General features: G+C 44.1%; 1 protein-coding gene across 7 annotated transcripts in view; it reads right to left on the bottom strand.

The window, feature by feature from the left end:
• The window catches only part of MKX (mohawk homeobox), a 51,696-nt gene that overhangs the window by 24,635 nt on the left and 9,411 nt on the right, over positions 1-17,650 (bottom strand). For all 7 annotated transcript variants that reach the window (XM_064505876.1, XM_064505871.1, XM_064505873.1 and 4 more), the window contains exons 4-5: positions 16,068-16,221; positions 14,493-14,828 (exon numbers count right to left, since the gene is read on the bottom strand). In XM_064505876.1, coding sequence (XP_064361946.1) covers positions 14,493-14,828; positions 16,068-16,221 — 490 coding nt within the window. The remainder of the gene's footprint in view (positions 1-14,492; positions 14,829-16,067; positions 16,222-17,650) is intronic.

The raw sequence follows: 17,650 nt of genomic DNA, 5'->3' as shown, positions 1-17,650 counted from the left end.
TGTAACATCCCCTGACGTGACAGAATTACACCATGCAGCAACTGGCTCAAGAGGATAGAAAGACTGTGAGAGGCATTGATTCCCTGAACTTCTTGCGATTTGCCCATCAAAACAGTAAATGTTTGCTTTCCAAGATGAAACAAGCTAATAGAAACATGCCCTAGAAATCATCTTTATGGCCAGCACTCCAGAGAAAATACTCAGGAACACTTCTGCTTTTTGTGGTGAGAAAACTGCCCCGTGGCCCTCCCCGGTGTAGAGAGCTGCTCCCTCTCCAGCTGGTGCAGCCTGGGCAAGCTGGAGCCATCTACGCAGGGCACAATCCAACTTGCACACCCGATCTTTCAAAGTCTCCTCTGTTTGCTTCGTCTCACTCTTTTTATATTACTTCTGGTGGTTTTGTGTGTGTGTTTTTGCTGCCACTCGCTTCCCACCCTCACCACGCTCCAGCTGCTTGCAGGGCAGGCGCAGCGATTCCGTGTAAGGCACACGGGGAAGAGGCGCATTCCTTGATTTTTCTGTGTGCAGTAACTTGCACGACATCTGATCATACGCAGAGATTAAGTCATTCATGAATAGGGCCCAAAGGGAGGAACGACTCCAGAAAAACAACCCTCCTTGCTGGTAGTACGGCATCCAGAAATCCACAGTCATTACTGCCACACTTACAGTTTGTAGTCTATCTGGCAAAGCGAGGAATCTTACTGCAGGCTCTGTGGTTGAAATAAAATGTATCTACAGCAGCTTGGATCAATGTTTAAAAATGTTCCATGTTATTTTAGTCCAAGGACAAGCTTTTAAAATTAAAAGAAAACTTTGGCTTTAATTACAGATTAAAAGTGAAAGTTGTTGAAAAAGAATGCATATTCTGAGCAGAACAGCAACAGAAACTATTTAAAATTTAAAACTCATTCTTCTCTCCCCCAGCATGTGACAAGTCTCCTTGTAAATATTTAAAACAAAAGTTTGAAAGTGATTCATTTATGAACAATACTTAGGGTGCTGCTGCCTTGCTGTCGTGGATCTTTGGCATAGCTTGAGTTTTTCCTACATTTATGTTTTCATGCTAAAATAAATGTCCAATTTTGATGCATGTTAGAAAGGACATAAAAGGAGCCACAACAGTAACTTTTACCTCCTTTTTTCCTAAATTTTGGTACTACTTATGTGTGATGCAGTATGTGTCACCACTCTATACATAAATGCAAAGGGTTTATTCCAGATCCGCTAAGAGCAATGCAATCCCAAAGCAGTTAGGTGCTACAGTGGAGAAGCTGCTGCTCTTGGGATGATTTTCAGCAACAATGGCCCATCTGAAAATCATTAGTGCATAGCAGTGGATTTTCCACATGTTCATATGCTGGACAAGCAGGTTGCCCTTGAAGTATGGTTCCCTGGGGGAAGACGGAAAACCCAGAGAAAAGTATTCTATTGTCAGATCACGGCTTAGCTAGAGCCAGACAAAAATATGGTCAAGCATTCACTTGGCTGCACTGCTGGCAAAACTATAGGGTACCGAAACGGAGACAGTGAAGAAGGCAAAAAATGAGGCTCAGGAAGAAGATCTTAGAGGAGTATGGATTTTTTTCTTTAAAAAATTGGAAATGCCATTAGGGATGTAAATTTAATGACTTTCATGTTACTGACCTTCCTTTTTATAAGGCCAGAAGGTTTTGGAAGGGATATTCTTTTCCTGATAGAGTATCTCATCTTTTAATTCAGCTGTATTTGAAGTACCAATGAGAAAGTATTGAAGTAACCTAAATAAAAAAGGATAAGAATATAACTAGGCAGTATATTTAATGTGCCATTAATCGATAATTTGGCTTGAAGGAGAAAAAAAGTTGGCAAAAAGGAATGGAATTCTTTAGCTCCTTGTTTTATTTAAGAAAAATTCCCAATGGGTTTCACTTAAACAAAGAACTTTAGTTTTCCACTGGAAAGACAAAAAGAAAATCTTGGTCTAGCATGTCCTGCCACATGCTTTAACTACACAGTAAAAGAGTATGTACTTGGATCCCAGGCACATTTCAAAAGTGTAGTATTTATTAGCTGCTCTGTTGCCAAGTTCCACTATTATCATTTTATTATAACTAAGGTATATTTTTACTAACTAAATTATATTTAGGTCTTTAGTTTAAGCATTTGAAGGTTTGAAGGTATTGGAGTGTCACGTACAGATGACATCCAATATATCACAAGAATCTGTTGATTTTCACCCTCCTCCCCTGCTCTATAAACAGTTACTCTATATCTGTGATCGTGGGGCATTTCGCTTTCATAAACCCATAATCCAGCTGTAAAGATATGCAGGGGCCAGGGGAGCAAAATCCTCGAATGGAGCAGAGCTAGCCAAGGACAAAGGTGAACGCTATTACAGAATAACCTGTGGCACAGATGAGCCTCGCACCCCAATGGGCAATGTAAAGTGAGCTCTCCGCTCTACTCCCTGTTTCAGACACCTTGTTATAACCCACCTGCGTCCCTGAGCTCAGCCCAGCAGAGACCTCACTATGTTTCACAACCTCCAGATCCCACCCAGGGCTGAGAGCTGGCTTTTCACAGGCAGGAACGTTCCTCGGTGGCACTGGGTGATGGTGACCTGGCTGAGGACAGCAAGGGTGAGGTGGGTCTTGCTTGGCCCTCCCCAGTGGGACCGTGCCCCATACACCCATTAATATTATCCTTCGTCACTCCATATATCTCCATATATTTCTTCTTTGCCTTAACAGTAGCCTCCCGGCAGAGCACTGCCCTCTTCCACCTCGGCTTGCCAGCTGGGCCAAGGAGGGCAATTGTGCAGGGTTTACATGGGAAATCTCCTGGAGGAGGAACCGTCTGTCTTCCCCCCACCCAAATGCCAATGGACCATGAGAAATCTTGGGGTCGTAGGAGCTTCCTGCATCTTTCCTGGCTCCAGTTGTCTCAAAACTCTTAGCTGGCCGATAAAGCCTAGTGCCACATGGCTCCTCTGCTGCGACTGCCCAGCAGGGATGGATGGAGGCCCTTGCTCGGCCCGGGGTGGCACTGGGCTGCGTGCGGAGACTTCAGGAGGAATGCGATGGTTTATGGGCTCTCACCAGGCTGGGACTTGCAGTGTCTGTAGGGAGGAAGGGGGACTCTGAGAAGCTGCAACACTGCAGCGAGATGACAGTGGCCCCCAAACCTCATCAAGTGCAGCAGAATTGTGGTGCTGAATAAAGGGTTTTTTTCCTATTTTGTGCAAGGAATGAAGGAAGAGCAGTACCCAAATATGAGTGCATGCATTCTCTGAGGGTCACGGTCTTTGATCTGCAAACAAAGATCCCACTGAAAGCAGCTGGAGTTCACCAAATGAAGTTTGGAAAGCTTTATGAACACATGAACATTGTGTGTCAAACCATGTAGAGTGCTTTGGGGCCAAAACACTCAAAGGCAGACCAGATCTTGGCACTTTACAGTTTTTGCTTTGCCCAACATAAAGCACTTCCTAAGGCTTTGCTTTAAACCAGCTGAGTGCCTGTCCACTGATAAAGTCATTTTGAATTGGACACCTGAAGTCATTATCAGCTCCTTTTGAAGTTACAGAGCAGAGAATCAAGGATAGGAATTAATAGGTGAGTTGAATGAGGTATAGAAGACTGAGAAATATTACTATCTATCTCCTCTCTGTAGAGATCCACAATAAATGCCGAAAGCACAAATGAATGATTAGGTGCAGTTATAGCCAGAAGAACATTATCATTCATAGTCTCATCAGGGCGAGGACTAAAAACAGCAGCAGAAATGCTGGGAGGCAGTAGTAAAAGCAAAAGAGGCTGATGAAGGCACCTGCCATTTTTATTCATGTAAAATGTTGAAACAAGTTTTTCTTTACTTTGGTTTAGCCAAAGTTTGGATCAGCAAAACAGGCCTTTGCATAAAACGGCTTCACTGGGATCACTATCTACAGGTCAGTCTCCTGCTCTTTGCTGACCTTCATGAATAGGATTCGGGGCTTTGCCAGGCCAGAAATAAGCAGTCCAGTGAGGGACTGAATTTGAACAGGAGAGATCTCACAATTTGTGGGGGATGCGATTGGGAGCCTCATTTCGTCTGTCTTTAGAAACTTCATAGCCACGCTGAACAGTCTCAGAGCTCAGAGCTGAAGGAGTCCACAGCACAGCCAGACAACAAAGCAGCAGACTTTAATTCCACAGATGATATCATCCTAATAGAGAGCTAAGGATATCTATATGTGTATATAGATGTACACACATGTGCATACATATGCATATATATGTATATGTAAAGTAGAGGGTTATACACACATCACTACAGTCTCTGGAGCTGGCCAGAGCGTGATAGCTGTTCTGTATCCTCCCCACTTCAAGGAGCATCTCTGAACAGCCAGGACGCCTGGGAATCACCAAGATGGCATGCCGGGCCGCTGTGCGCCCTGGCACTGCTGGAGGGCAAGGCTGCAAGCGTCACCCAGCACCCATGCCCCCTGACTCGCATCGTGCCCCAAAGCTGAACCAAGTTCTTACTTACTCTACTTCCACCACAGTCACAAATGTTAGTACAGCCGCTGAGGGAAAGGAAGAGCCTATTTGAAGACAATCTGGGGGAAATTAATTAGCTATGCAGTAACCAATAGTTACACCAGCTAACCAACATAAAAGGGAGAAAAACAGAACAATGAATTTCGTGTATCTGTGTCATGTGCAATCTCCCAGCCCTGCCTTTGGGCCGATCCGCCTGTGCGAAGCTGTTGTAAATGCTCTGGAGCAGACCGTATAATTTTCATACCAGAAGAGTGGGAAACTCGGTTTGGCGGAGCGGGAATGGCAGTGTCAGCGTGGGGCTGCTGCCGAAGGGGAGCTACTGGGAGCGACGGAAAACAGCTGGGGGGTCCCGCTGCCCTGCTGCCCGGCCAGCCCAGGACCCGCTCCCAGAGCGGCCGCGGGGGAGCCCTGCCTTCGGCGGCGGCGGCCTCAGCCTGCGGCGGCGGCCTCGGGAGCTTCCCCAGGCAGCTGGCCCTGCGCCCTGGGACCTGAACATCAACGAGAAGGGCAGGGATTTGGGATGAAAGCTCCCCTCAAGGCAGTGGCGGAGACAAACTCTCCAGCAGACCAAGGTCTTTTTCTATCTGCCCGCAGCGTCTAGCCCACAAAGTACAGCTAGTGCAAGGAGAGCAATGCTGCTGCTGTTTTGTAATGCATTACAGAATACCTTGGCTAGCAAGAAGAATTTGAGGCAATTCACTCCTGAAGAGCCAGGTCGTGAAGAGCCTTCATTTTTCCAGCGAATGGGATTTAAGTCGACAAATAGTAACTGAGAGAAAAAAGCCTAACAAAGTAAAGGGGAGAAGGAGAAACCAACAACATTTAACTTGATCTTAATGGTGTAAATCTGTCAATACCCACAAATGACCACAAGGGCCGTATGCCAGTTTTTACTCTGAGATACCACAACTGAGACACTTGGCTGGTACCTCGCATTGGAAAGAAAGTTTTTACATTTAGAAATGTAAAACATTGTAACATTTAAGGAATTTTGGCTACAGCCCACTACCCAGCCTTCCCCCAGCTTCAGCTAAGGGATTATTTTGAATGCTGCTTTGCTTTTCATGCATCTGTTGCCTAAATCAATGCAGAGGCATGAGGGAGGGGCTCAAAATTGGCCTTAGAAATAACAGTATATTTTAGTGTCATAACTGAGAGTCTTGGCAATCCCTTCTAACTTGAAATGTCAGTGCCATACCAAACGCTCTGGTCATCATAACCTCAGCTCCTGGCCATCAGTGAAAGAACAGAGGTAGAGGTCTCCAACATTAACTTTCAAGGCCACTGTAAAAATTAAGGAAAACACATTTCATGGCTCATTGGAATTTTGCTTTACCTATTCGTGTGTGTTTCTTTTCAGCTGTTCCAACTCTAGCTGTTTATCTGATCTCTTTCTGTTTGAATTGTTTTTACTTTTTCCAGATTTTCTACAATGCAGTTTACTTCTCCAAACTTACTTTCCTGCTTTAAACTCCTGCTCCTTTTCTTTTTTAAACTCACATAAAACTCACTTATATTATATAAGCTTTTTGTGTCCTTTGAGTATTATTATGTATTTCTCCTTTAACAGATCTAAAATGGCTATCTGATGCCATTTTAATGTCATAAAGCATTAAAAACCTCAGCTAGTCATTAGTACTCACTGATAATTTCCAAGTCTACTCCTTGTATCTCATACCAATATTTTTAAATTTGGAGCAAGGTGGCTTTGATAAAACAGAATACTGCACTGCTTTTCTGGTTTTGAATAATTGTAAACTAGATACTGAACTTCACTGCCAAAGGTGGAGGGCATTTCTCTGGAACAAGGGGTTAATGACAGCTCCTTGTCCTCCACAGAGATGGCAAAAATCTCATCTATAAACAATCCCCAGAGATTTCTCACTTTTTTTTCAAAATATAACCCAGGAGTTTTCTGAGCAGCAGCCCATAAACTCATCTGCAGCCTAATATTAGTCCACGTATAGATTCCAGGCTCTGCCTTCAATCCGCTTGTCAGAGTGTGCCAAAACCCTCCTGAAAGCTTCTGTGCGAACACGCATGGAAGATCAGAAGTCTGGTCTCGCTAAACTGCTTTCATCATTATGTTTCTGGTATTCACATTATGGACAAATGACCTAAAAAATTTCAGTTAAACACATAAAGGAGTTTTTTAAGTTACAGAATGACTTTCAAAAACCACAAACCTATAAAGGGAAATAGGATTTGCTGGATCAGATAAGATTACTACTCTATCTGGTCAGGCAACACTCAGTATGTAGCATTTTAGAAACAAATGAAAAGAGGTGGAAGTGGTGGTGAATAAAACTAATTTTACAGTTCAATACTGAATCAATTTTGAAGACATTTTAAGAAAAGTCCAATCAAAAATCCCAATCAAAACAGTCTTATTTTTTTTATTTCTCATGATTGTTTTTCTATTACAAGGAATAGTAAATTCTACCATTTGCACCTGTGCAAAGACAAATTCTTCCACTGCCTGGCAAAGGTCAAAGAATGCTTTGGAGGCACAGCCTGAAGAAGTTCACACGTTTGCCACCCACATCAAAATATTGTCACATAAGGAAAATGCAAGGGCTCATACATGTAAGCAAATGCAAGAAAACTCAAAACACTTTTTTTATTTACTGGCTGAGACCAAACAAGCTGTTTTGCACCAGTCTCACCACGGGCATATAGCATTTCAAGCTCCTGGACTACTAAGGAGCTTGCCGCTTTGTTTACCAGTCATCATGCTCCAAATTTACAAGCCTAACTCAGATGGTCATTGCCAGGATATACCTGCTTAAATCCCTTCCACAAATGGGAGAGCGAAGGCTGCCCATGCCAAGCTTCAGTCTGGACTGAATTTTTACAGCTGGGTCATAAATTTGCGGATTAAAAGGGTTTTAATGGAAACACAGATACAACCCAAATGACAGCAACACGAACAGCAGTGCTACAACCCACACGCGGGACCGTCCACGCTACAAGCAGAACCTACCAGCGCGGTTTCATCCATCCTGAGCAGCGGACAGATGCACAGGTATGAAGTCTCAATTCAGACATTTTTCCAGAAAGAAATGAAAATTTTATGGGCTCACCATTCCTTTAAATATACTGCCACAGAATGTGAAAACTACAGCCTTCATCCTGCCTCGCGACCTTTTCTCTCTCTTTGTTGTTTTAGATCATGTCGTATCCTTCACGTTCGTCAGCCTCACCGCCCTCTTTGGCATGAAGAGCCCGAGCCCCATCTCGCTGCGGGGTTCCCCGCGGGGCTGCAGAGCCGTGCTCCTGCCTGCCGCCACGCCGGCCCTTCCCCAGCTCCCGCGCCAAGGCCCCTTTCTGCCGTCAACCCGAGCCCACGGATTTCTCCCTTTCCCCTGTCTGTCTCAGCCTGGAAATTCCCTCTGCCCGCAAGGACGAGGATCCCCTGAACGAGGTCCAAAACCTACCCTGGCAGAGGTGTTGCAAAGGGGCTGGGTGTTTCTGCTGTACCAGACCAGCACAGAAGCTGCCTACCTGGGAAAAGCCCGCCCAGGGCAGCGCAAGGGGAGAAGGAATCACAGGCATTTCACTAAACCGGTTTTCCCAAGCCGCAGTTTCCCACATTCTTTAAATATTCCTTAAGTTAACTGCTAATTTTCTTACCGATTTCCTTACTCTATTCATTATTAGTCATGTAGTCTACAGCTAAAACTTCAAAACAGTCTGACTGATAATCATGTGTTTTTCCACACACACAATTTCCTGAAACGTTCGCACTTGGGCTGGCCCCAGGTTTTAAGACCGGGCATGATTATGAAGATTTTTGAAACAATGGGAAAATGGGGATAAATATTTCTTTCTTCTTGAACATGCACCTTAGGTAAATGAGCGGGGTCTGACGCTTGCCAGGGAACAGCCCTTGCTACGGCTGGAGCATTTGCTAACTCTAAGAGGAGTGTTAAAATATATGGTCGTTAGCAGCTGGTGACAGAACCGTACATTTTTCCTGCTGCGTCTGAGAGAGGTCTTTGGGCAAGCACAGGGGTCTGCTGCTTTTTTGGCTGGTGCTGTGAATATTTGCATTGGGGAAATTTTAATGGTCTCAGGGAAGTACCCACAAACTGCTATAACAGCAAGGGCAGGAGAAACCTGTGGCCATGGAAACACGGCTGAATCCCTGATTTTTAGGTCTCACTGATTTTTTTGTCCTATGTTGTCACCTTTTCCATTTCAAATCATTCATGCAAAAACATCTCATTCTCCACTATGATAAAGCCGTCAGAAGTCCTGAAACGTGTGTCTGGCTGCCCTGAGGCAAGCCGTCGCGAAGAAAATTCCCTGCAGCCAAATAACTGCCTTGAGCTAGTCTTTACTGAAGTGCACAGAAAATCTGCCATGACAGAACAGAAGCAAAGCCAGCAGCAGAGGTCCACACGCCCCTACCCTCTTCTACTCCTTGGGGTCTCCAAAGCCCTTACACCCTAACGGGATCTGTGCACCTGCGATACTAGAAGTACAGTTGACCCACACGTGGCCCAGTCTCCAGAAACTTTAATATATTTTAAAAAAGAAAAAAACAAAGCCCAAAACACTCTTGACTGTTTGCATCTGAAAAAAGAACGTAAAGCAGGGACTTTGGGAGAGCGGCCCGGCCCGCGCTGCTGCCGGCCCACCTGTGCCCGCTGCACTCTCATTTCCCCCACCAGAGACTCTTCTGCTGAAATCGCTATGTTTCCACAAGAGGATTTGGTTCTGATGAAGCACCACTTTCCAAAGCCATGTGGAGATAATCCCGACCCACCACGCTTGCAACTCAGCCACTGACAAACCAAGGAACTGAAGGAAACTAGCAAGAAAAACAGCTTATTTGATTTTCAGAGTCCAAACTGAAAGAACGGTGAAAAGAGAACAACCAGCTTAACTAGAGGAGAGCAAGCAGGATTTAAAAATTCCCAGCTTTGGCTATGATAAATGGTATATTAAATGTGACACTCCACCTGCAGTAAAGCAGTTTCCTTTTAATCTTTCTTAAAAAAACAAACAAACAGCAAAACAGCAAATTAAATACAGCCCTCTCCTCAAGTCTCAGCTCTTTATTATTTCAATGGTGATGAATCAGGTCGTATAATAATAGAATTCCTGTAGAAATATGATCTTAACTGTGTAACCTTCAAACTGCAGTTAGGCTGCTTTGTGCATTTCCTCCTGCCCTTGCCAGTCCACGTTTCAATTTCCCTTCTGGATGACATTAGGATCGGCAACAAGCGGCCTCCTTCAGCTGCCCCAGGCTCCCATTTATTTTAAAGTATCCCCAAGGTTTCCAGCACCATGTAGATCAAACTCGCAAAAGTCACTAATACTAGTAGGTTTTGCTGGTCCCTTGAGCTATTTCTGAAAACAGGTTCCATTGTGTTCGTATTAGGCTTTTAAATTTTATAGCTCATTTTAAAATTACATGTTAATTTCTAAAAATGTTGAATTGAGAGGAAAACTTGGCAAGGACCACACAAAATCCCAGCACTGCTCTTGGTTTGCATGCATGTGTGTGTGCCTGGTACATATGCGCGTGAGTATAGCCTTACATTTAAGTGCTCTGTACAAATATGGGCCTGATCCTGTAGCGTGCTGAGTGCCTCCCCTGAGGTCCTCAGTTTGCTGCAGTAAACTGCCCAGGATCATGCTTTATAAATCACAAACTTTGCAGGATCCAAATGAAAGAGAAAAAGGAAGGAGGAAAGAAAAAGGCAGCAATAATGAAAACATCAGAAACCAAACACACTCTTAGTATAAATGTCTAAAAATAGAGATCAAACACCTTCAGAAATCAACCAGTCATTCAAGATTTTTTTAAAGCCACCCTCCTTTCCCGGTCTGCAAGTCCCCAGTTTCCTCACTGTTTTGCTTTGTTCTGGCTTTTCTCCTGGGCTAAGCAACATCGAAAGTGAAATCAATAAAAATCTGCCTATATAAGAAAGGTAGAAAGCTCCCGGTTGTGCCATTTCATCCCTCTCCCTCTCGCTCGCATTTTAATTCTCGCTTGCGTGCACCAAGTGCAGCTCGCCAGACAGCCACAGCCCGGCCAGTCGGGGTTCGTCTCCCTGCACTGCAGCAACACACGACTTTCTGCTTCTGCAGGTGAGAGCACTTGCAGGGCACTGCAGCGTAATCACAAAACACGGTAACGTTTCAGTAATCATGAGCCAGAGACAGACCCTGGTGTTTTAGATTTACACTCGGCCTCACTGCAAACATTGCTAGATCTCTTCTTTACATACTTCTGCAGTGCTGGGCACAATCAGGCTGCTGCTTCTACACACGTCTAGGCAATAGCAAGAGCCTGGTTGTCGTTACTCATCATGCAGCGAACCTGTCCCGAACGACAGCATGCCCAGGGGTTAATGAAAACTTGCTCTCTGACATGTATTTTTAACTAAATAAAAATACTGAACAAACCTCTCAGTGGCCAGTTTAAGACACACATTTGACCAATTACACATACTTATATATTATACCTGCGCTAGGATTAATGTGAACTGAAAATTCTCTGCCTTAAGTGACCACATTTATGTATGTCACATTACATATAAAAGCATATCAGCTTACAACAGAAATGCTTACATATGTGGTATATGTGAGTATGTTCTCGCTCTTCCCTTTTTTAATCTCTGCTCTGTTTCTGCAGGGGCAGTGCCGCGCATCGCCTCGGCCCGCTCTCCGTCTTCGCCTGCCCTCGGCGGCCGGAGGGGCCGCGGGAGACGCCGGCGCGGAGCCAGGACGCGGCAGCAGTTGCAGCCTGGCGGCAGCGCGCACCACTCGCTGCGCAGAGGTGTGAAACACAGCTACTCGCAGCAACCCTGCAAAGGCAGGAGACAAGGCCACTCTCCTGACAGGAGGTTGCATAGCCTGTCCTTGATCTTTACATAGGATTTCCTAGCGTAGCACATGGTCCAGTGTTTATAATCTTGTTAATGACTGAAATGGGAAACAGTACAACCCATTCTCCTTATAAACTTTAAATGGCAATTTCTTGTTTTTGTCACTGGACACTGTGCTCACATCCTGCTAATTCGGCCGAGACGCAGATGGCCGCGCCCGGCGCCGGGGCAGCGCGGGCGGCAGCAGCGGAGCCGCCAGGACACACGGCTGCAGCTGGAATCAGCGGCCGGCCCGTAACGTGAACCAGACCCGGGGAGTAAACTCGCTGTTCGTCGTCTGCTACGCCAAGCTGCTTTTCCAAAGAAGCACAATAAAGAATTTGCTTCAAAACAAATGACTTCCTGCCCTCAGGAGCAGAACGATTTTGCCAAATGTTTCTCAAAAATAAGATGTCAATCAGCTTTCATCCTGTGTTTTTTTAAAAACACTATGCAAAGTGTCTTCATAAACTAACATATCTAGTAAGGACTCCAAAATTCTGCTTCAACCCCTTTGTGTTAAAACTTATCTGTTTCATTTGCTAGCAAAAACTGCAGCGGGGTCCTGCTTGTAAGTGGCGATGTCTCACCTAAAAAATTACACTTGCTGCTTCCAGCAAGGTGTAAGTGGCACAGTCAAACACACTTTGTTATTTTGCTTAACCAAAATGGACTGTAGCTATTTTTGAGAAGACAGCTACAAGTCTGCTACATTATTGCACTGAGAAATATCATTCCAGTTATTAAAATTACAGAGAAAAGACTTCAAAAATAAAATGTCCTTATTTTATCTCTTCCTATCTAACAATCATCTGGATAAATACCATTATTTCTAAATCAGTTTCATGAATGATGATAACTTGATATGAATGATGGTAACTTGAAAATACCTGTTTTTTCATGAAGGTGTCAATTCTTGCATGTTATAGCATCGTTAATGGGACTGTAATCTTGTAGCTGAAAAAAGCCTATTTGTACCTATTATTTCCTGAATGTACATACACATATGGAAAGGATATATCAAATAATATAGTGCATGCATGACCCTTTTCTTTCTATTGGTAAGTTACTGCTTGCCTGCTTTGGGAGTGTAAGAAGAATAAAACTACATCCCAAGAGCTGCTGGTGTGTTCTCTTCAAAGGCTGTAGCACTTCAAAAAGTTAACAAAGGTATTTAAAAAGTGACTTAAAGACAATCTCAAGAGGAGTCCCAGGAAGGTGAGTTAGGAGCTTTAAGGACAAGTATAGTGTTACTCCGTCATTCCAGCCCAGCTTGGGAACTCACTGCAGCTACAGCCTGCCTCTATCAGCCTTCTCATTAAAGACCATATTTTTCAGTGTAGCTTGAAACTTGGCAAGAAAAGCTTAATCCAGTAGCAAATTTATTACAATTTTTAAAAAGTCATTGTGTCCATTTTTAAGTTATGGTATAAAAGTATAGAAAAACAGAAGTTTACATATCTGAGCTGCTGCATCTGTTCTTGAGTAACTTTTCATTTAAAAGTAAAACTTGGCAGACAAAATGCCCATAATGCGGACCAAATGCATTTGGTATGTTGAAAAATAATGTTAAATGAACAGAGAGAGTTAATTTTGAAACGTTTTCATCACATGTCTGCTATTTTTGTTCCCCACGAGACCCCATTCGTCCGCGGAGCCTCCACTCCAGCCGCAGTCGTCCCCCGACGACCCGCACGGCCCAGCATCCTCCCACCACCACCCTGCGCCTGGCCTTCTCCAGCCCTGGTGGCCTTTCCGAAAGGACAAAAGTCGCACAAAACGTGGCAGGGAAGAGACAGCAAAAGCTGCAAACACGAGAGGCTGCTAGGGGCACCGGGGAGCCGCGGGGGGCCGAATGCAGTGCCTCCACCTGCACGGACTCCAGCGCAAAGCCCTGCCGCGCTTTGGAGAAATGCCTGTCCACCCCGAGGGTGATGCTGTCCGTGGGGTCCTCGGAAGAGTTACCCCAGGGAAAGGCCCAGGGACGACGCGAACGGCTGCTGCTGGCGGTGGGAAGCCTGAGACGGCCGGTGGAGACCTACAGAATTTGCAATGCAAAACTTCAGCTTTTCCAAAGAGGAGGCTTTGCCTCTTGTGCCCAAAGAAATGTGGAGCAAGTTTTATCAGAGGAGCCTTCCAGCGCTCCCTGGCCCCCAGGGACCTTCCTTTGCTTGCAAGAGCCACAGCTGAGCCCAAGCGCACCTGCATCTTGCCCTGACTTTCAGCAGTTCGCTGGCATGAACCAGGTAGCCCTGTGTGCCTTCCCCCGACTGACAACGCAGTGGGTAATACAAATCACGCTTTTTGGCTTTTATCGATAAGATTAAAATAATAAATTATACGTAACCCCTCAAAAAAACATTAAGCCAAGATATTTAAGGGCCACAGCGCCCTTAGCTCAGTGCCTTGTGCCTGGACCGTGATGCAGAAACTGGTCTAAACCCATTCGAGTGTTGGCAAGAGACTCACAGGCTCTGCGCACCGGAGGCGGCTGCCCTGAGGAGAGCAAACACGACCTGCACGCAGCGGAGGACAGGCCCTCAGGTGGGCTCCACCGCCTGACGAGGGGCACATGGCTCCTCTAAGTGTCACCAACAGCCACTCAGAAAAGCCACACCCTCCCCCTCTTTCCTGCTGGGGCCAGGGAGTACTGCGGTGCTCCGACAGCACTCCAGGCGGAGGAGCGGGAGACGCTAAGCACTTCCAGCCCTGCAGGTGCTTCACGCAGAGCTTCCAGAGCCAGTCGGCTGCATGGATGCCCTTTATCCACCTTCTCCCGTACTGTACCAGAATGCCCAAGAGTTTTCTCCCGCTTTCCATTTGCCTTAGCACTAGCAAATGAGCCTGTAAATGTCATTTTAAAAATCTGCCCCCAGCTCTGTTCTAAAAAGCAAAGCAGCTTAATGTAGCAGTCAGCAACAGCCTCCAGCTTCCATACTGCAAACAGAACTTACTCAGAGGCTGCGACGAGCGACAGGAGTTATCCGCTCTCATAAAAGATAGGGGCAGGTGATCCTCATTTCAGGTGACAGCCACCGACACAGCCAGCGGCGTTAACCACGACGCAGGAGGAATCCCTTACCTGTCCGGTAGACAAAATTGCCCTCTGTCTCTGATGACGATGGAGACACCAACTCCTCCTCGAATTCATTAGAACTAAATGAACCAGAGTGATTCCTTTGCCTTGTTTTTTCCATCATAGCTGCATTAGTAGCCATGACATGTCTCAAGGAGTCATTTAGGTAACGATTCAACAAACTGCTTTTGTATTTGGGGGGTGACACGTAATCCTCATTGGCACTTGTTTCTGGTCTCACTCCTGTTTTTATCACTGAGCTTTCAGTTTTAATCACAGTGTGATGAACTGGTTTGTTATATCCCCCTTCATTCATATGGTTTCTTGGAGGATTTTCTCCATCTGAAAATAAAAGAAGATACAGGAATACATCGAATGCCTAATACTTAATGAGAGTCTTTCTCTACTTGTCTTAAATTGCTATAAACATAACTGAAACTTGACAAATCATTTGAGAATTCAGCCTTAAACCATGATTTTCACTTTTTTCTGTTTACACCTTGCTCACAGCACTTCCCAGGGTTCTCAGCTATTCCAAATTAAATCACTATATAAAGCAGTCTTTGGGTCTAACTTGTTCATGAGCAACACAAGTTGATAAAAGAAAACTGAGCAGTGCCATACCCCAACGATAAACATTTCAAAATCTGGGAGAATAAGCTTAATTCTTACTATCATATTTTCTCAGAAAATATGAACTCAAAATTTGCTTCTTCTGAATACTAAGGTATATTTAAGCATATTTTCTTAAACTGTACTCTTTTAACTGTCCTGTAGCCAATATTTTAAAGGAAAGTGAATACAAAAGAAATGTACAAACTGAAATTGGAACAAATAAAATTGAAGCTGAGTACAAATTAGAACATTGGATTCTTTAAAAAAATCTCATACGTATTTCTGGCAATGTTTTGTAGCATTTGTTCACCTCTCAACAGACCTCCCTGTCACAACTGACTGAAAAAAGCACTCACAGACATATTAATACCTGCGTTCTATTAAAAAAATAGGGTGCTACTTACAAATTTCCTATATTTGTTAGTTTTGATAAGACAGAGAATTTCATTGCATCTTTTACGGAAAACTGTTGCTGGTAAAACATAAAATCACCATGAACCCAATCACATTCAGTTTACCATATAAAAAGTCCCACTGCAGTCAATCTGATTCTCTTGTTAATGAAATGATATTGATTTAGCCCTTCCATCAAGTAACCCAGGGAAGCTGGGTTAAGAGACTTCTCATTTCCCTCAACTGACAAATATGATTAATTTTTTCCTTTACTGCAGATTAAAGGAATAAGCTTGTAGTATCTAATGAACTAAGAAATATCTTTCTAATAACAACACTATACAGAACAGGCAAATAACACACAACCAGCCTGTCAGCCTTGATTAATTTACAGAGTCCTATTTTGCAAGGCTGCAAAGTAGCTGGGAAACGAAAGTGGCATTTAATTCACAAAAAGGAAAGGCAGCTCCACCGAGAGCATCGGGTGAGAAATCAGAGCTCTCTTTGGGAATCTGGCTCTTTCTAAACTTATTTTAATCAATTGAAAATTGATAAAAAAGAATGTCAACAAACCTTCAGAGCATGAATCATCACTGCTTACGCTAAGTCTTTCCGCATTTCCTTGAACATATTTGTTGTACAGTTTTATTCGTAAAGCCCAGCTAAGATCTGGCTGCCGGACCGTATTCTTGAGGCGACGTCTTGCATTGGCAAACCAGTTTGATACCTGCATAAAAATGAATGTATTAGGTTCCCTCGAAAACCAAGCAAGCAAATCTAACCCATATAATGTTCATGAGTTTGTGTACACCCTAAAAAAACAGCAAATGAGGGAAATGTGTCCCTCCTGTGTGGGGCACCAGGAGCCTGGTGGGCTATCATTAATCAGCACAGGAACCAGCCGGGACTAGGGATTCAGGCCTTCTGGTCCTTCACAAATGTTAGCGAACCCTCGTTATTAATAATAGCGAGTTTTAATTCAGATCTCCCAAAATACTCATTTTATAGTCACCCTTCTTTTTTTTCTCTTAAAGATGTCCTGAACTTTCAATAAGATTTTTCAATATATTAGCAGCAAATTAAAATTAATAAGTAATGTTAGATAATTTGCCTTTGACATTTATGTAGGCTACGATAACATGTTGAACAGAAAAAGCCCTTTTGAATTTGGTTATATAAAAGTCCAAATTCCTCCTCGTGCTTTATCAGTACGCTAAGATTGACAGCTAGTGGGTATCAGAAAAGTCTTACACAGAACACAACATACTTTGAGTCACTGCAGAAACCAGCCATTTGCTCTACGGAGCAGCAGCTTTTATGAACTTTTTTTGTTATGGAAACCCCTAAAAATAGTGAAGATGCAGATTCCTCACGCTGTGACTGCTAAACAAGGGCCTGGCTTTCATTAGTTGTGCTTTTCAGGCGCAGAGCATTGCCTAGAGTTTGACACTGCAAAACGGAGCCACGTTAGTCTCCTTCTGACATTAATGGTCCCTGCAAAGGCAGGTTCTAGCACCAAGATTTCACAGATCTTTATGCAACAAAGAAGCGAAATGGCACAGTATAGTCTTGTGTGTCAGCAACGCTACTCAAACTGTCAAACAGGATGCCAAGTATTTGTAGTGACTTTGTAGGAAAGTGTACCAGAGAAAGTGCTGGCCTTGATTTCACTGTCACTTAAAAATACATAAAATAGGAATTACTGATACTGACAGAATGACCTAACTGTAACTCTCCTATGAGTAAAAGCAGAGGCAAACTACCTACACTCTAACAATATTTATTTTACGATAAATCAAGGCTTCAAAATGCTATGTACTCCTTCGAGGAATAACTGTACTGTGACACGACCTCTGCAAAAAGGACGTGGAGTAGCATTCCTTGAAAGGCAGCACGCGGCAACGCCAGGGTACTGGGCAGCCCCACTCGCCTTCCTGGGCTGAGCACGGACATGCACCGGAGGCTGGAGGCCAGGGCAGTCACATCCTGCTCTGCGAATGATGAGACGGTTTAATTTATCTTAACCTGCAAAGCCAGTTAACATATGTTTTATCAATACAATACTACCGTACCTACTAGAAAGCCAAGCTGTAGACCTCAAAGTTGGATTTTGGCCCTAGTTTTGTCATCCATCTGTTGCAGCAAAGGCTGCATGA

This window comes from Dromaius novaehollandiae, chromosome 2, assembly GCF_036370855.1.
Source record: "Dromaius novaehollandiae isolate bDroNov1 chromosome 2, bDroNov1.hap1, whole genome shotgun sequence".
NCBI lineage: Eukaryota > Metazoa > Chordata > Aves > Casuariiformes > Dromaiidae > Dromaius > Dromaius novaehollandiae.
This window is presented reverse-complemented; position numbering and strand designations above follow the sequence as displayed.